Source organism: Oppia nitens, unplaced genomic scaffold, assembly GCF_028296485.1.
Source record: "Oppia nitens isolate AA-2021 unplaced genomic scaffold, nextdenovo-longstitch-racon4-pilon3 scaffold1_pilon_pilon_pilon, whole genome shotgun sequence".
Lineage (NCBI taxonomy): Eukaryota > Metazoa > Arthropoda > Arachnida > Sarcoptiformes > Oppiidae > Oppia > Oppia nitens.
Window position 1 is genome coordinate 13,735,761 of NW_026533199.1, and position 14,455 is coordinate 13,750,215.

Sequence of the window (14,455 nt, forward strand, 5' to 3'; positions counted from 1 at the left end):
GATTAATATTTAGTAAAACATTTATTTATTATAAATTAATTGACATTATTAATAATTTTTATTACGTAAATATATTTAATTTTATATTATATAGTACAGTATGTTAAGGATAATTATAAATCTATTAAACTAATATAAATATATTGAAGTAAATAACAAATATGTTAAAAATAATAATAATAATTCTAAAAATTAAATTAAAGTTAAATTAAAAATGAAGAATTGTTTTAATCTAATTTATCGACAAAATAGACATTAATTCTATGATTTAAGTTTTTTTTGTATAATTAATACCTATATAAAATATTTTGATATAATTTATTGTTCAAATATTTTTTCTAGCTCATTTTATCAAAATCATATTGTAATAAATTTATATGTTGTAAAAATAATTTTTAAAAAATTGTAATTATAAATTAATAATAAATATATTTATTTTTATTTCATTTGTGTTTTTTAAAATTCTTAAAACATAATAAAATTTTATTTACTTAATAGTATTATAAAGTATTAATAAATTTAAATAAAAAGTTTGACTTATATTCAATATATAATTAATTACTTATATACTATATATATATATATATATATATATATATATATATATATATATATATATATATATATATAATTTAAGATAATAACAACTTGATATATTTTTTATAATTAATTTTCTAGTTTATCAAGTTTTTAGTAAATATATATTTTTACATAAAACAATGTTTTCTTTATTTAAATAAAAAAAAATTTTAAACTATAAACGATGGATAGATTTTTCAACTATATTTAATTAATTAATAATAATAATAATAATTATTTAGTTATTTAATACAATTCTTATAATAAATATGAAAAGATTTATATTTAACAATTACAGTTTACATAAATATTTTCAAAAAAAACTTGAAAAGTTTTGTTTTCTGAAATCTATACGAGCCTTTTTTGTGTGTGTGTGTGTGTGTGTGTAGCATTTTTTTTTGCGAATTTTGAAATTCTGACTTCAGATTCGGTTAGAGGACTACTAATAATGTATAGAAAAGTTTAATTAAAATTTTGATATCTCTTCGGGAACATAGACAAAATGGCGGCCAAAGTAAAAAAAATTTTAAGAAAATTTTTTTTAAGTATAGATTTGAATAAAGCATCAAAAACAAGAATAAAAAATATACATTAAAATTTTGATATCTCTTCGGGAACATAAAGAAAATGGCGGCCAAAGTAAAAAAAATTAGGTAAAAATTTTAACGTTTAGAATTGTAAAGAGTATCAAAAATATGATATAATATATCAGTATAATTTTTTTAAAAAAATGGCGGCAAAAGTATAAAAAATTTTAAGAATTTTTTTTAAATATAAATTTGAAGAAAGAATCAAAAACAAGGATAAAAAATATGCATTAAATTTTGATATCTACGGGAACAAAAAGAATAAGTTTAAGCGGCAAATGTATAATTATAGATTATTATTTTGTTATACTAAATCATTTGATACCCCACATGACTATAGTTGTTTATTTTGTCATACTGAATCATTTGATACCATACATTACAATATTTATATTATGTATATTTGACCAGTTTTTAAATTTTTATGTTATTATATAGCCGCTATAATTATAAAACTAATAGTTTTCAATGTTATTCAAGTTTTTTTTCTGAAAATGCTTTCTAGCATTCTTAACTGGTTTTTTTTAAATTTACTAATTACTAACTTTAAAATCTATAATACAACATAAATTTTATTTTTTAATTAAAAAAATATATAATCTAAAAATGTTTCAAATTATCAATGTCAAATAACTAATTGTTTATCAAAACTAAATAAAAAATGTGCGTTGGCGTAACTGCTAAAAATAATAATAAATGATTTACATATAAATTATTTTAAATATTTTATAAAAAAAATTACAGTTTATTTTATTAGACATACTAATAGAAAGTATTTTCAACTATTGTTTTTTGAATAAAATTTTTGTATAATATTTAAAATTTACTATTTTAAATAAAAAAAACAATTAATTGTTTTTAAAATTTTTTATTATTATTGTAGTTGTTGCTTAAAAAAATTTGCATTAGTATTAATCTAGTATATTATGACTAATAAAAACTGTAAAGTTTTAATATAGTAAACTAAAAATTTATGATAATTATATTATTTAAAATATAAAGCAGATCTACAATTTTTTTTAATAATTTTTAAAAAATTAAAATTATTTTATAATTAAAAAAAACTTTAATATTTATTAAAATACTTGCAATTTATTATTAAGTAAAATATAACTATTGATTTTTATTTACAATTAATTACAAATATATTTTTTTTATTAAATTAATTAAATTTAATAATATTTTTTTATTAACTAAATTATATTCTAAAATTAATTAAAAATTTATTTTGATCTAATAAATAAATAAATTATTTAAATCAAATATTAGTCTAATAATTATTTCTTTAATTTATTAAAAATTATAAATTATATTAAACAATATGATTGTGTATAATTTACAGTTTATTATTGTATATTTAAATATATATCTATATATAATATAATGTATTGAGTATATTGTATATATCTTAACTAACTTGTAAGTTAAACTTTTAAATAGTTTTAAAATTAATAATTAATAAAAAAAAGTATTGTTTTTTATTTTTTTTTTAAATATATAAATTAATAAACTATATATTATTTAGTAAATTTATTATATTATTAATTAGTTTAGTTATTTAATATAATTATTAATTATTATAATAAATTAGTAACGAGTTTTATAGTTTCATAATATTTAACAATTAATTTTGTTTACAAATTACAGTTAACATAAATATATTCTTAAAAAATTTACTAATTATTAACTTCAAAAATCTTAATTAAAATTTAGATTTTGTTTTTTAATTAAAAAAAATATAATAAATAAATAATTTTTTTTAGTATTTGCTTAGTTAAATATTTTTTCAAATTATCAATGTTAAATTACTAATTGTATATCAAAACAAAATATAAAAATACATTTTAACATCTTCTACTAAATATAATAATAAATGATTTACATATAAATGATTTTAAATATTTTATAAAAAATTTCAGTTTATTTTATTAGACATACTAATAGAACAAATTTTTAACTATTGTTTTTTTGAATAAAAAATTCATATAATATAATATTAAAAATTTTTATACAAATAAAAAAGCAATTAATTGTTTCTAACAATTTCTATTATTTTGTTGTTGTTGTTATAAAAAAATTGCTTACTTTTTAATTTAAAATAAAAATTTTTCTAAATTGTTATATTCTAATTATTAAATGTAAAAATTTTTAATTTATATTATCAAGTATATATTATCTAATTTATATTATTGTAATTTATTGAATTAAATAATTGAATTAATAAATTATTAAAAAAAAATTCAACAAATAATTGTTTAATTTATTATAATATAACTTTACTATTAAGTTATTGATTCAAGTACCTAATTGACCATACTAATTTACTGTACATTGATTTTAGTTTTTACTAAAATTATTTTTATTGAATTAAATAATTTTTAATTAAATTAAAAAAAAACAATTATATACTTTTCTATTGGCTATTAGTTATAACTAAATTTTTTCTTCTATATATTTACTAATTATAATAGAAATAATTAACAGTTTATTAAATTATTGTTATTAATTTAGATGCTTTTAATTTTAAGTGACCAAGTGGCAATGTTGTAGATAATTTTTTAAAAATTAAAGAATAATAAGCAATGTTAAATAAAGTTATTATTTAAGTTTAATAATTTTAGTCTATTATAAAATTTAATTTTCCACGTTATGTCCATGCTAATAATAATATTTTATTTTTTTTAAATATATAAATATATAATTTTGTGTAAAAATTACAGCTTTAAAAAATATGTTTATTGCAAAATAATATATTAGTTATAATTATTATTTTTTATATTTTTTATATCTTTTATATTCATGATTTAACTAGGTAATATTTAGTTGATAATTAAAAAAAAACTCAAAGTAAAACATTATAAAATAATATTATATCATAAAATAACTTATAACTAAAATTACGAAGTTTTATGATTATAATTAGTTTTTACTAAAATTGTTATTTAAATAATTTACAGTTTAGTAATAAATTTTTTACAAGTTTTTACAAATTTTACAAATTTTTTATTTTTTTTCTAAAATATTTAATTTATTTATTCAAACATGTATTTAATATTTTTTATTTAAAAATAATTTAATGTAATGTATATATATATTATTTAGACTAACTTGTTAATATAAAAAAATATTTTATTTTTATTAATCAAAAATTTTAAAAAGTGTATTCAATCATATATCTACATTATGATACTGTATTAATATTATAATAGATAAAAATAAACATAAAATATACAGTATATACGTATATAATAATAATAATAAACTTTTAGAAATTAACTAAATATAATATGCTTTTTTTGTTAAAATTTAAAAATTAATTTTGTTTGAAATAAAATTATTATATTTATGTTTAAAAAATAATCTTCTTTATTCTAATTTTATTAATTAAATAACATATTCTATATTATAAATTACAGTTTAGTTTATTATTTTATTATTAAATATATAAATATTCCTAAAAATAAGTTATATATAATTAAGTTGTAATAATTATATATTATTGAATCCAAATGTTATCAAATAATAAGTTTTAACTACAGGTACTTATTTTTTTGCATTTACGTTCAAAATAATTTTTAAAAAAAATATTATAATAAAAATCTATAATAGAAATTTTTATTGTATATTTTTAATGTATATACTTAGATATATATATATTTAATAGTAAATAATAATTAAATCTATTTTATATATTCTATAATTATTTATATATTAATTGATATTTAAAAAAAATTAAATAATAATAACCAATGCTAAGTACGTTTATTATTTAAGTTTAATAATTTTAGTTTTATTATAAAATTTAATTTTCTTAATGGCTTTATCTAATTATATTTTATTTTTTATTTAAAATATATAAACATATAATTTTTTTGTATAAATTACAGCTTAAAAAACATTTTTATTTAACAATTATTATTATTATTACTTGCATCGTTAATCCATTCATAATTTAACTAGGTAATATTTAGTTGATAATTAAAAAACTAGTTTAATTAAAAAGTAACAAAATAAAACGTTATAAAATAATTTTGTAAATTAACTTATGACTAAAATTATGATTTTAATGATAACTATTATAGGATTTATAATAAAATGTTATTTAAATAAATTACAGTTTAGAAATCAATTTTTTTAGAATTATTTATCTAAAATTATTTATTTATTTATTTATTCGAACATGTATTTAATATTTTTTATTTAAAAATAACTTAATGTAATGTAAATATTATTTAGATTAACTTGTAAGTTAAAAAAACATTTAAATGATAAATTAGAAGATTAATTTTAAAATTATAATTACAATTAACCATTATTTAATTTTATTCGTATTAATAATTAAACTGTGTATTATTTAATTAATTATAAAAATAGACACTAGCTTATTTTTTCCATAATAAATTTAAAATAAAACGATTGAAAAGTTTTATTTTTACAATATTCAATAATAATTTTAATATAATAGATCTTATTTGTCTTTATTTCCTAAAATAATAGTAATATTTTTATAAACAAATAATAAAATGTAAAATATATTTGTAATTATACTTATTATAATACCTACTGTCTAATAGATATATTATTAAGATATGATATATTTTTAGTTACAGTTTTTTTTAATAAAAAAATAATAAAATAAATAATTTTTTCTGAATTGTTTATAAAACTATTTAAAAAAAATAATAATTGAATTTAAAAATAAAAAATATTTAATATCTTATTTAATATTTGTATAAACAAATATAACGATAAAAAATATTACAAATAATATTATAATATTTAAAGTATTTAACAGTAATTAATATGTATATTAAACAAATATGTTAACTATATTACTAATATAATAGAAATTTAGTGTTTGTACAATTTTATTTAAATTTTACCAAAATTTATTTTAATTTTTAATTAAACTATTATATTTGTTTAAATTAAAATTATAATATATATAAAATCTATTCAAGTAATATTTAAAGATAATATATAGTGACATAATTAATAATTAATATAATAAAATTGAGTTTAAATTATTGAGTTTTACTATTATCAATAAATATATTACACTAATAAACTAAATTTTAGTATTTATAAAATAAAAACAAATTTTAAAATTTTTATAAATTAATTATTTTAACTTTACATAATTATCACAATTTGTTTGTGACAATTAAAATCTATTTTTTTAGTGTAATTTACAATGATTTTTTAAATAAATAAACATTAAATAATTTAAAATAATAACCATTTTATAAATGCATACTAATTTCGTAATTTATAAAATTTACTATATATATACAGTACACTAAATAATAACTTATTAAATAAGTTACAGCTTATTCAATTTTATTCAATATAAAATAGTTTAGTTTTTATAAATTTAATACTATATAATTTATAATTTATTTTTATTTATTTAGATTACTTTACATTTTAATTTATAATTTATCTATATGTTAAAATCTAAATATAAATGTAGTTTATTTTTTAACTATTAAGTTATATAATATAATAAACAAATTGCAGTTTATTATATAATTTTTTTAGGTAACAAAATATTTTCAAATTAAATTAAAATTTTAATTTATAGAATGTTTTTTTTAAATGTTTTATACATTTAAATTTATAAATAAACAACTAATATATATTAAAACATTATAAATTGATTTTATTTTTTAAAAATAAAATAATAATAATAAGTACACTTATTATTTAAGTTTAATAATTCTAGTCTATTATAAAATTTAATTTTCTCAATTACGTCTACTTCTACTAATTATATTTTATTTTTTATTCAAAATATATAAATATATAATTTTGTGTATAAATTACAGCTTTTAAAAACATATTTATTGCAAAATAATATATTAGTTATAATAATTATTATTATTTGTGACTTAATTTTACTATGTAATATTTAGTATATAATAAAATAAAACTAGTAAAAAAATAAAACGTTATAAAATAATATTGTAAATTAACTTATGACTAAAATTATGATTTTAATGATTATTATTATAGCATTTTTAATAAAATGTTATTCAAATAAATTAAAGTTTAATAATCAATTTTGTACAATTTTTTATCTAAAATATTTAATTAATTTATTTAGTAAATAACGTATTTAATATTTTTTTGTAAAAATAATTAATATAATGTAAATATAATTTAGACTAATTTGTAATATGAAAATAGCATTTTATTAATATTATTATTAATCAAAAATTTTAAAAGTGCATTCAATCATATATATACATTTAGATATTATTATAATAGATTAACATAAACATAAAATATACAGTATATACGACGTATATAATAATAATGATAAACATTTACAAGTTAACTAAATATAATTTGTTTTTTTTGTTAAAATTTCAAAATTAATTTTGTTTGAAATAAAATTATAATATTTATGTTTAAAAAGAGTCTTCCTCTGGCTAAATTTATTAATTATTATTTAATTAATTAAATAACTTATATTCTATATTAAAAATTACAGTTTAATTTATTATTTTATTATTAAATATATAAATATTCCTAAAAATAAGTTATATATAATTAAGTTGTAATAATAATAATAATATATTATTGAATCTAAATGTTATCAAATAATAAGTTTTAACTACAGGTACTTATTTTTTTTTGCATTTACGTTCAAAATAATTTTTAAAAAAATATTATAATAAAAATTAAAATTTAATCTATAATAGAAATTTTTATAGTATATTTTTAAAGTATATAATTAGATATATAGTAAATAATAATTAAATCTATTTTATGTATTTTATAATTATTTATATATTAATTGATATTTTTTTTAAAAAAAAATTAAATAATAATAAGCAATGATAAGTACATTAATTATTTAAGTTTAATAATTCTAGTCTATTATAAAATTTAATTTTCTGAATGGTGTTCACATCTAATAATTATATATATATTTTTAAATATATATTAATATATAATTTTGTCTATAAATTACAGCTTAAAAAACATGTTTATTGAAAAAATAATATATTAGTTATAATTATTATTATTATTTGTGACTTAATTTATCTAGGTAATATTTAGTTGATAATAAAATAAAACTTTTAAAATAATATTATAAAATAACTAATGACTAAAATTATGATTTTAATGATAATTATTATAGGATTTTTAATAAAATGTTATTCAAATAAATTAAAGTTTAATAATCAATTTTTTTACAATTTTTTTATCTAAAATATTTAATTAATTTATTTAGTCAATAACTGTATATGTATAAAATAATAATAATAAACTTTTACTAATTAACTAATATAGTTTGTTTATTTTTTGTTGTTGATTATATTTCAAAATTAATTTTGTTTAAAATAAAATTATTATATATATAATTATATTAATTTAGTGTTGTACAATTTTATTTAAATTTTACCAAAATTTATTTTAATTTTCAATTAAACAATTATATTTATTTAAATTTAAATTATAATATATATAAATTCTATTCAAGTAATTTTTAAGCATAATATATAGTGAAATAATTAAAAATAATATAATAAAATTAAGTTTAAATTATTGAGTTTTACAATTATTAATAAATATATTACACTAATAAACTAAATTATAGTATTTATAAAATCAAAACAAATTTTTAAATTTTTATAAATTAATTATTTTAATTTAACATAATTATCACATTTTGTTTGTGACAATTAAAATGTATTTTTAGTGTAATTTACAATTATTTTTTACATAAATAAACATTACATAATTTAAAATAATAACCATTTTATAATTGCATACTAATTTATAAAATTTACTATATATACAGTACACTAAATAACAAATTATTAAATAAGTTACAGTTTATTCAATTTTATTCAATAAAAAATAGTTTAGTTTTAAATAAATAAAATACTATATAATTTTAATAATTTTTATTTTATTTATTTATTTAGATTAATAATAATTTTAATACTATATATTATATTAGTTGTACTGTATATATATAAAAATACACTAAAATAAAATGCCGTTTATCTTAATATAAATAATTTTGTAAATACTTTATAATTCAATTAATAATTTACTATATAAATTACAGTTTCTTAGAAATTTATTTTTGTTTTAATAAAAATTGTTTAATTATATTCAATAATATTTTTAATGTCTACGATAATTATAGCTAAACTAAATACTATTATTTAAATAGATGTTAATTACAGAGTATATTGAAATATATATATATATTTTATTTATTTGTAAAAAAAAATATTTGTAAAATATTGTATTTTTTAAAATATTGATAATATAGTACTGGTAATATTCATAGAATATTTAATTTAAAAAAAATATTTCGGGTAATAGTATGCTATTATAATAATTGAATAATTTATATATAAATAATTTTTTAGTAAATTTATTAAAAATTTACAGTTTGTTTCAATTAATTATAAAATATTATATTTTAGTTAGCTTTTAATAAGTTGCAATATTTGCAATAAATGTTTTTAACTAAAAATATATACATTATAATAATATATTATTTTATAATTAATTGAACCAAACTGTAAATTTTAATAAATTTACTAAAAAATTATTTATATATAAATTATGCAATTATTTTTATAGTATTGTTACACAAGAAATAATTTTTTTTAATTATTTTATATATGAAAAAATTACCGCCACTATATTATCAATATTTTTTTTAAAATGCAAATTTTATTAATTATTATTTAATTAATTAAATAACTTATATTCAATAATTAAAATTACAGTTTAATTTAATATTTTATTTTTAAATCTAAATATTCCTCAAAAAAAAGTTAGATATATATATTGATATATAATATATAAGTAAAAAGTTAAAAAATATTAATATATAACTTTAATTATAATATTGAATACAAATATATCCCAAATTTTATCAAATAATAAACATTAACTATAGATTTTTTTTCAAATAGCAAATAAATTAGATATTAATTTTACTTAAAATAAATTAAATAATATATTAAAAAATTTTTATTAAACAAATGATTATTATATTTATAGTTATAGTATAAATTTTAGTCTATTATAAATTTTAATTTTCATAATTTGACAAGAAGCTGTATTTTTTAAAATTTATATTATTATATTAATAAATAATTTTTTTATAAATAATCATTAAATTGTTTTTATCTAAACTATATATTAAATTAATTGATCAAAAATTGTTATTAGTATTATTATTGTTAAACTTTTCAAAATTTTATTTGATAATTTTTTTTTATTTAAAAACTAACTATAAAAATTGTATTTTTTAAGTTTAGTATCTAGTCCTCCAGTCTAATATATTTAATTATTGAATTTACTTTATATAATTAATAATAACAAATTAATTAATGTACAGTTTTTAATAAAAATATATTAGAATTAAATAATTTTTAATAATAATTTTTAAGATAGTTTGCTTAATTTTATTTTTTAAAATTTTTAATATCTAACTTTAATTCAAACAATCTTTTATAAATATATACACTATAAATTTTATTATATATTTTTTTTGTTTATACAAAATTATGACTTAATTTTTAATATAATTAAATATTATAAATATAAATTATATATTGTTTTGCTAACCAAATTATATGTATTTATATTTGTTAACTATTTATCTAACATAACTTAACGTAACTGATTTAAAAACTATTAATATATAATTATTAAATTTTAATGTTTTATTATTTTAAATTATTTGTTTTACAAAAATTTTTTACTAATATATTAATTTATATTTGTATTAACAAATATAATCAACAACAAAAACTTATTATTATTATTAACTGCATCTTGTTGTTTTAAATAATTCCTAACTAAACTAGGTAAAATAAAGTAGATTTATAATAAAAGTATTATACTTTATATTATTATAATAATTTATTTTTTTAAAACTATATGACTATAATTATTTTCAAGAAAAATTAAATATGTCAATGTATCGAAATATAATAATTTTATCTTAATAATTATAATTTATATTAATACTATTAAATTAAACTACAGTTTAATATATAAATTAAATTGTTTATCAAAACTATTTAATTAATTAATTTTTTAATTAATATATTAATTATTAAATATATTATAATTATAACATATTTAATTTTTTGTTTGAAAAAAATAATGTAATGTTATTATTATTTAGACTAACTTGTAACTTTTAAAAAACATTTTATTTATATTTATTTATCAAAAATCTCAAAAAAAATCTATTCAAGCTATATTAGTATGCTATATAGTATGCAGTATAAATATATGTATGTAAAATTATTATTATAATAATAATTTTTTACTAATTAACTAAATATAATTTTGTTTAAAATAATAATAATAATATTATATATATACTGTATATATATTAAACTGAGTTTTGCATCTAATCTAATTTTATTAATTATTATGTAATTAATTAAATAACTTATATTCTATATTATAAATTACAGTTTAATTTATTATTTTGATTATTAAATATAAATATTGCTCAAAAAAAAGTTATATATAATTAAATTCTAATAAACTAAATATATTATCTATAATAATAATTTTAAATAAAATAATATTAAATACTACTTTGATTAGTTAGCTATATAATAAATAATAATTAAATCTATTTTATCTAATCTATAATCATTTATATAACAATTTTAAATTAATTAATTTTTTTTAGAAAAAGTTAACAAAAATATATTTATAACTTATATAGTATATCATAATATATTATTAATATTGTACTAACTATGCTTAAAATTATTTAATTATTTTTATTATTATTATAAAATTTATATTCACATTCATTATAATTATAATTGTTTTAATAATAATCAAAATATTAAATAATGATTTTAGTTAATAGATTACAATATATTATTTGTTTATTTGTTTGCTATTTATTATCTGAAAAAATATTATAAAATGTAATTTATTTTATTTATAAATTTTAAAAGTTTTCTAACAAAAAAAAAATTAATCTTGTTTAATTTTATTAACATAATATTTGGTTACTAAAAAAGTTAGGGCAACTGCACCGATACATAACATTTCCAGTCCAATATAAGTTTGCTGCCAACCATAGCTATCGGCCATTGAACTAATTGGATAACCGGCCAATATTGACGACCCTTTTTTAAAAAAAAATTATTTATAAATTTAAAAAAAAATATTTTTTAATTTAAAAATTAAATTTTTTAACAATTACCTGTTATGGCAAACATATTGATGGCCGACCAGATACCCGGATTCATGGGATCCAAATCATAGATAAGCAACGATTGGTGTAGTGCACTACCAGACATACCCAAACCAATCAGGCAGGCAATCAATATGAAAAATAACCATGATGATTGTTGGTTGGCCTGAAAACTAAACAGGTGCAACCCAACCGTATAAACTATACCCAATATCATTAACATTTTAAAACGATAATTAACCAAGCTAGGTTTATCCAGGCCAACAATTGCCCTATCGCTTAGGTAGGCAATGAAAAAATTTGCACCCAATGCTGCCATATTAATAAAACCATCGAAACCCATCGATATGTAATTATCTTGACCTAGGCTATTGGACAGGTAGATTTTAGCCCATTGACCCAATACCATACGCGATAGAAATAGGGTAAACATTGCACCTATACCTGTCCATTGTAACGGGTTAGCTAATACATTGAGCATGCTTGACGGGTTAGTTTTATCATGGTGTTTTTTATCTAGCTTATTTTTATTAGTATCATCAGGGTTAGGATTAGCACCGGTATCTAAAAACAATATACTAGCCACCAATACCAGTGCTACCAAACTTGAATTAACCAATACATAGACACGCCAATTAAACCACTGGATCAATGTATTGGCCAATACGGGTTCAACTATACCGGCAATATTGTAGGTCATCATAAACATTGCCGTAAGGGATGCCATTTTCGAGGGACTGGCCACTCGCCTAATCAATACACCATATGTGGCCAGTGCTAGACCATCGCCCAGTCCTTTGATAAACCAACTCATCGTATAGTTGGCCAATGTTGTAGACAATGCAAAAACACCGGTAGCTATACTGGCCACTAGTAGACCGGTTACGAGCATCAGTTTAGGACTGATACGATCGACTAGTAGGCCGGCCGGTAGTGTTATCAACAATGAACTGAGACCACCGATGCTCATGATTGCACCTATAGTTTTGCAATTAAATAAATTAAATTAAAATAAATTAATTTTTTATATTTAATTTTTGTGTATAAAAATAATAATAATAATTAAAACTTAGAGTTAAACTTACATTTCTATAATTATTTAATAATAATTATAGATTTTTGTTTTATTTTATTTTTAACTATTAAGTTATATAACATAATAAATAAGTTTATTATATATTTTTTTTAAAAAGGTAACTAAATGTGTTTTTTAGACTTTTTAGATTTATTTTATTATATTTTTTTTAAAAAAAGTAAGTGCTAAAATATTAAGAAATTATATAATTTATAAATTAATAATTAACATTTTTAAAAGTTAATTACATAGTTATTAATATAGATTATTACAGTAATACTAGTTTATTATAAAAATTTGTTTTACAGAATTCATATTACAACTATATTTTTATATATTATTTTATACAAAATATATTTTAAAATAATTTTATGTATAAATTACAGTTTTTTTTTTGAATAAAAATATTTATTGAAAAACAAAAATATAATAATAATAATAATAATAAATTAACTAAAAATATATTATTAATAATAAAAATTATTATTATTATTATTAAATTTTTTTTGATTACCTGCATCTTGTTGTTTTAATCCATCAGTAATTAAACTAGGTAATATATAGTTGATAATTAAAAAACTAGTAGATTGTACATAATTGGCTAATAATATAATTATAACAGATAAATTATTATTTTTGACCATTTTTTTGACTGTAATTATCTATAAAAAAAATTAACAATAAAATATTTAATAAATTGTTTTGATTTTAACTTTATTAAAATATATAAAAATATTTTTATTAGTGTATTAGTGTTATTGCTGTTATATTTTTTTGTACTAATTTTTTTTCATTAGTAATGTTTGTCTAAATGTTATTTGAAATATTTTTAAAAAAATTATTATTATTGATAATGACATCAATAAAATTGCTAGTAATTAATAGCAACTACAAAAAATGACACTGCACATTTATGTTTATATAGTTAATTAATATCTCTCTATTTATATTAATACCAAATATTTCTATTAGTGTTTTTTAGTTTTACATTACAATAAT

General features: G+C 14.2%; 1 protein-coding gene across 1 annotated transcript; it reads right to left on the minus strand.

The window, feature by feature from the left end:
* Window positions 1-12,122: 12,122 nt before the first annotated feature.
* Window positions 12,123-14,027, minus strand: LOC128952282 (probable hexose phosphate transport protein). Its single transcript, XM_054297645.1, has 3 exons — window positions 13,971-14,027; window positions 12,391-13,359; window positions 12,123-12,313 (listed from the first exon to the last, which is right to left on the minus strand). Exons 2-3 carry the CDS (start codon window positions 13,349-13,351, stop codon window positions 12,159-12,161), a joined length of 1,116 nt encoding a protein of 371 aa, XP_054153620.1. The 5' UTR covers window positions 13,352-13,359; window positions 13,971-14,027; the 3' UTR covers window positions 12,123-12,158.
* Between the last annotated feature and the right edge of the window lie 428 nt (window positions 14,028-14,455).

Excerpts from the sequence above, each read along its gene's own strand:
- LOC128952282 (XM_054297645.1), bottom strand. The coding sequence starts at position 13,351 with ATGAGCATCGGTGGTCTCAGTTCATTGTTGATAACACTACCGGCCGGC. Across the intron at positions 12,314-12,390 it reads CAATATGTTTGCCATAACAG|GGTCGTCAATATTGGCCGGT; the intron begins GTAATTGTTAAA and ends TTTTTAAAAAAG.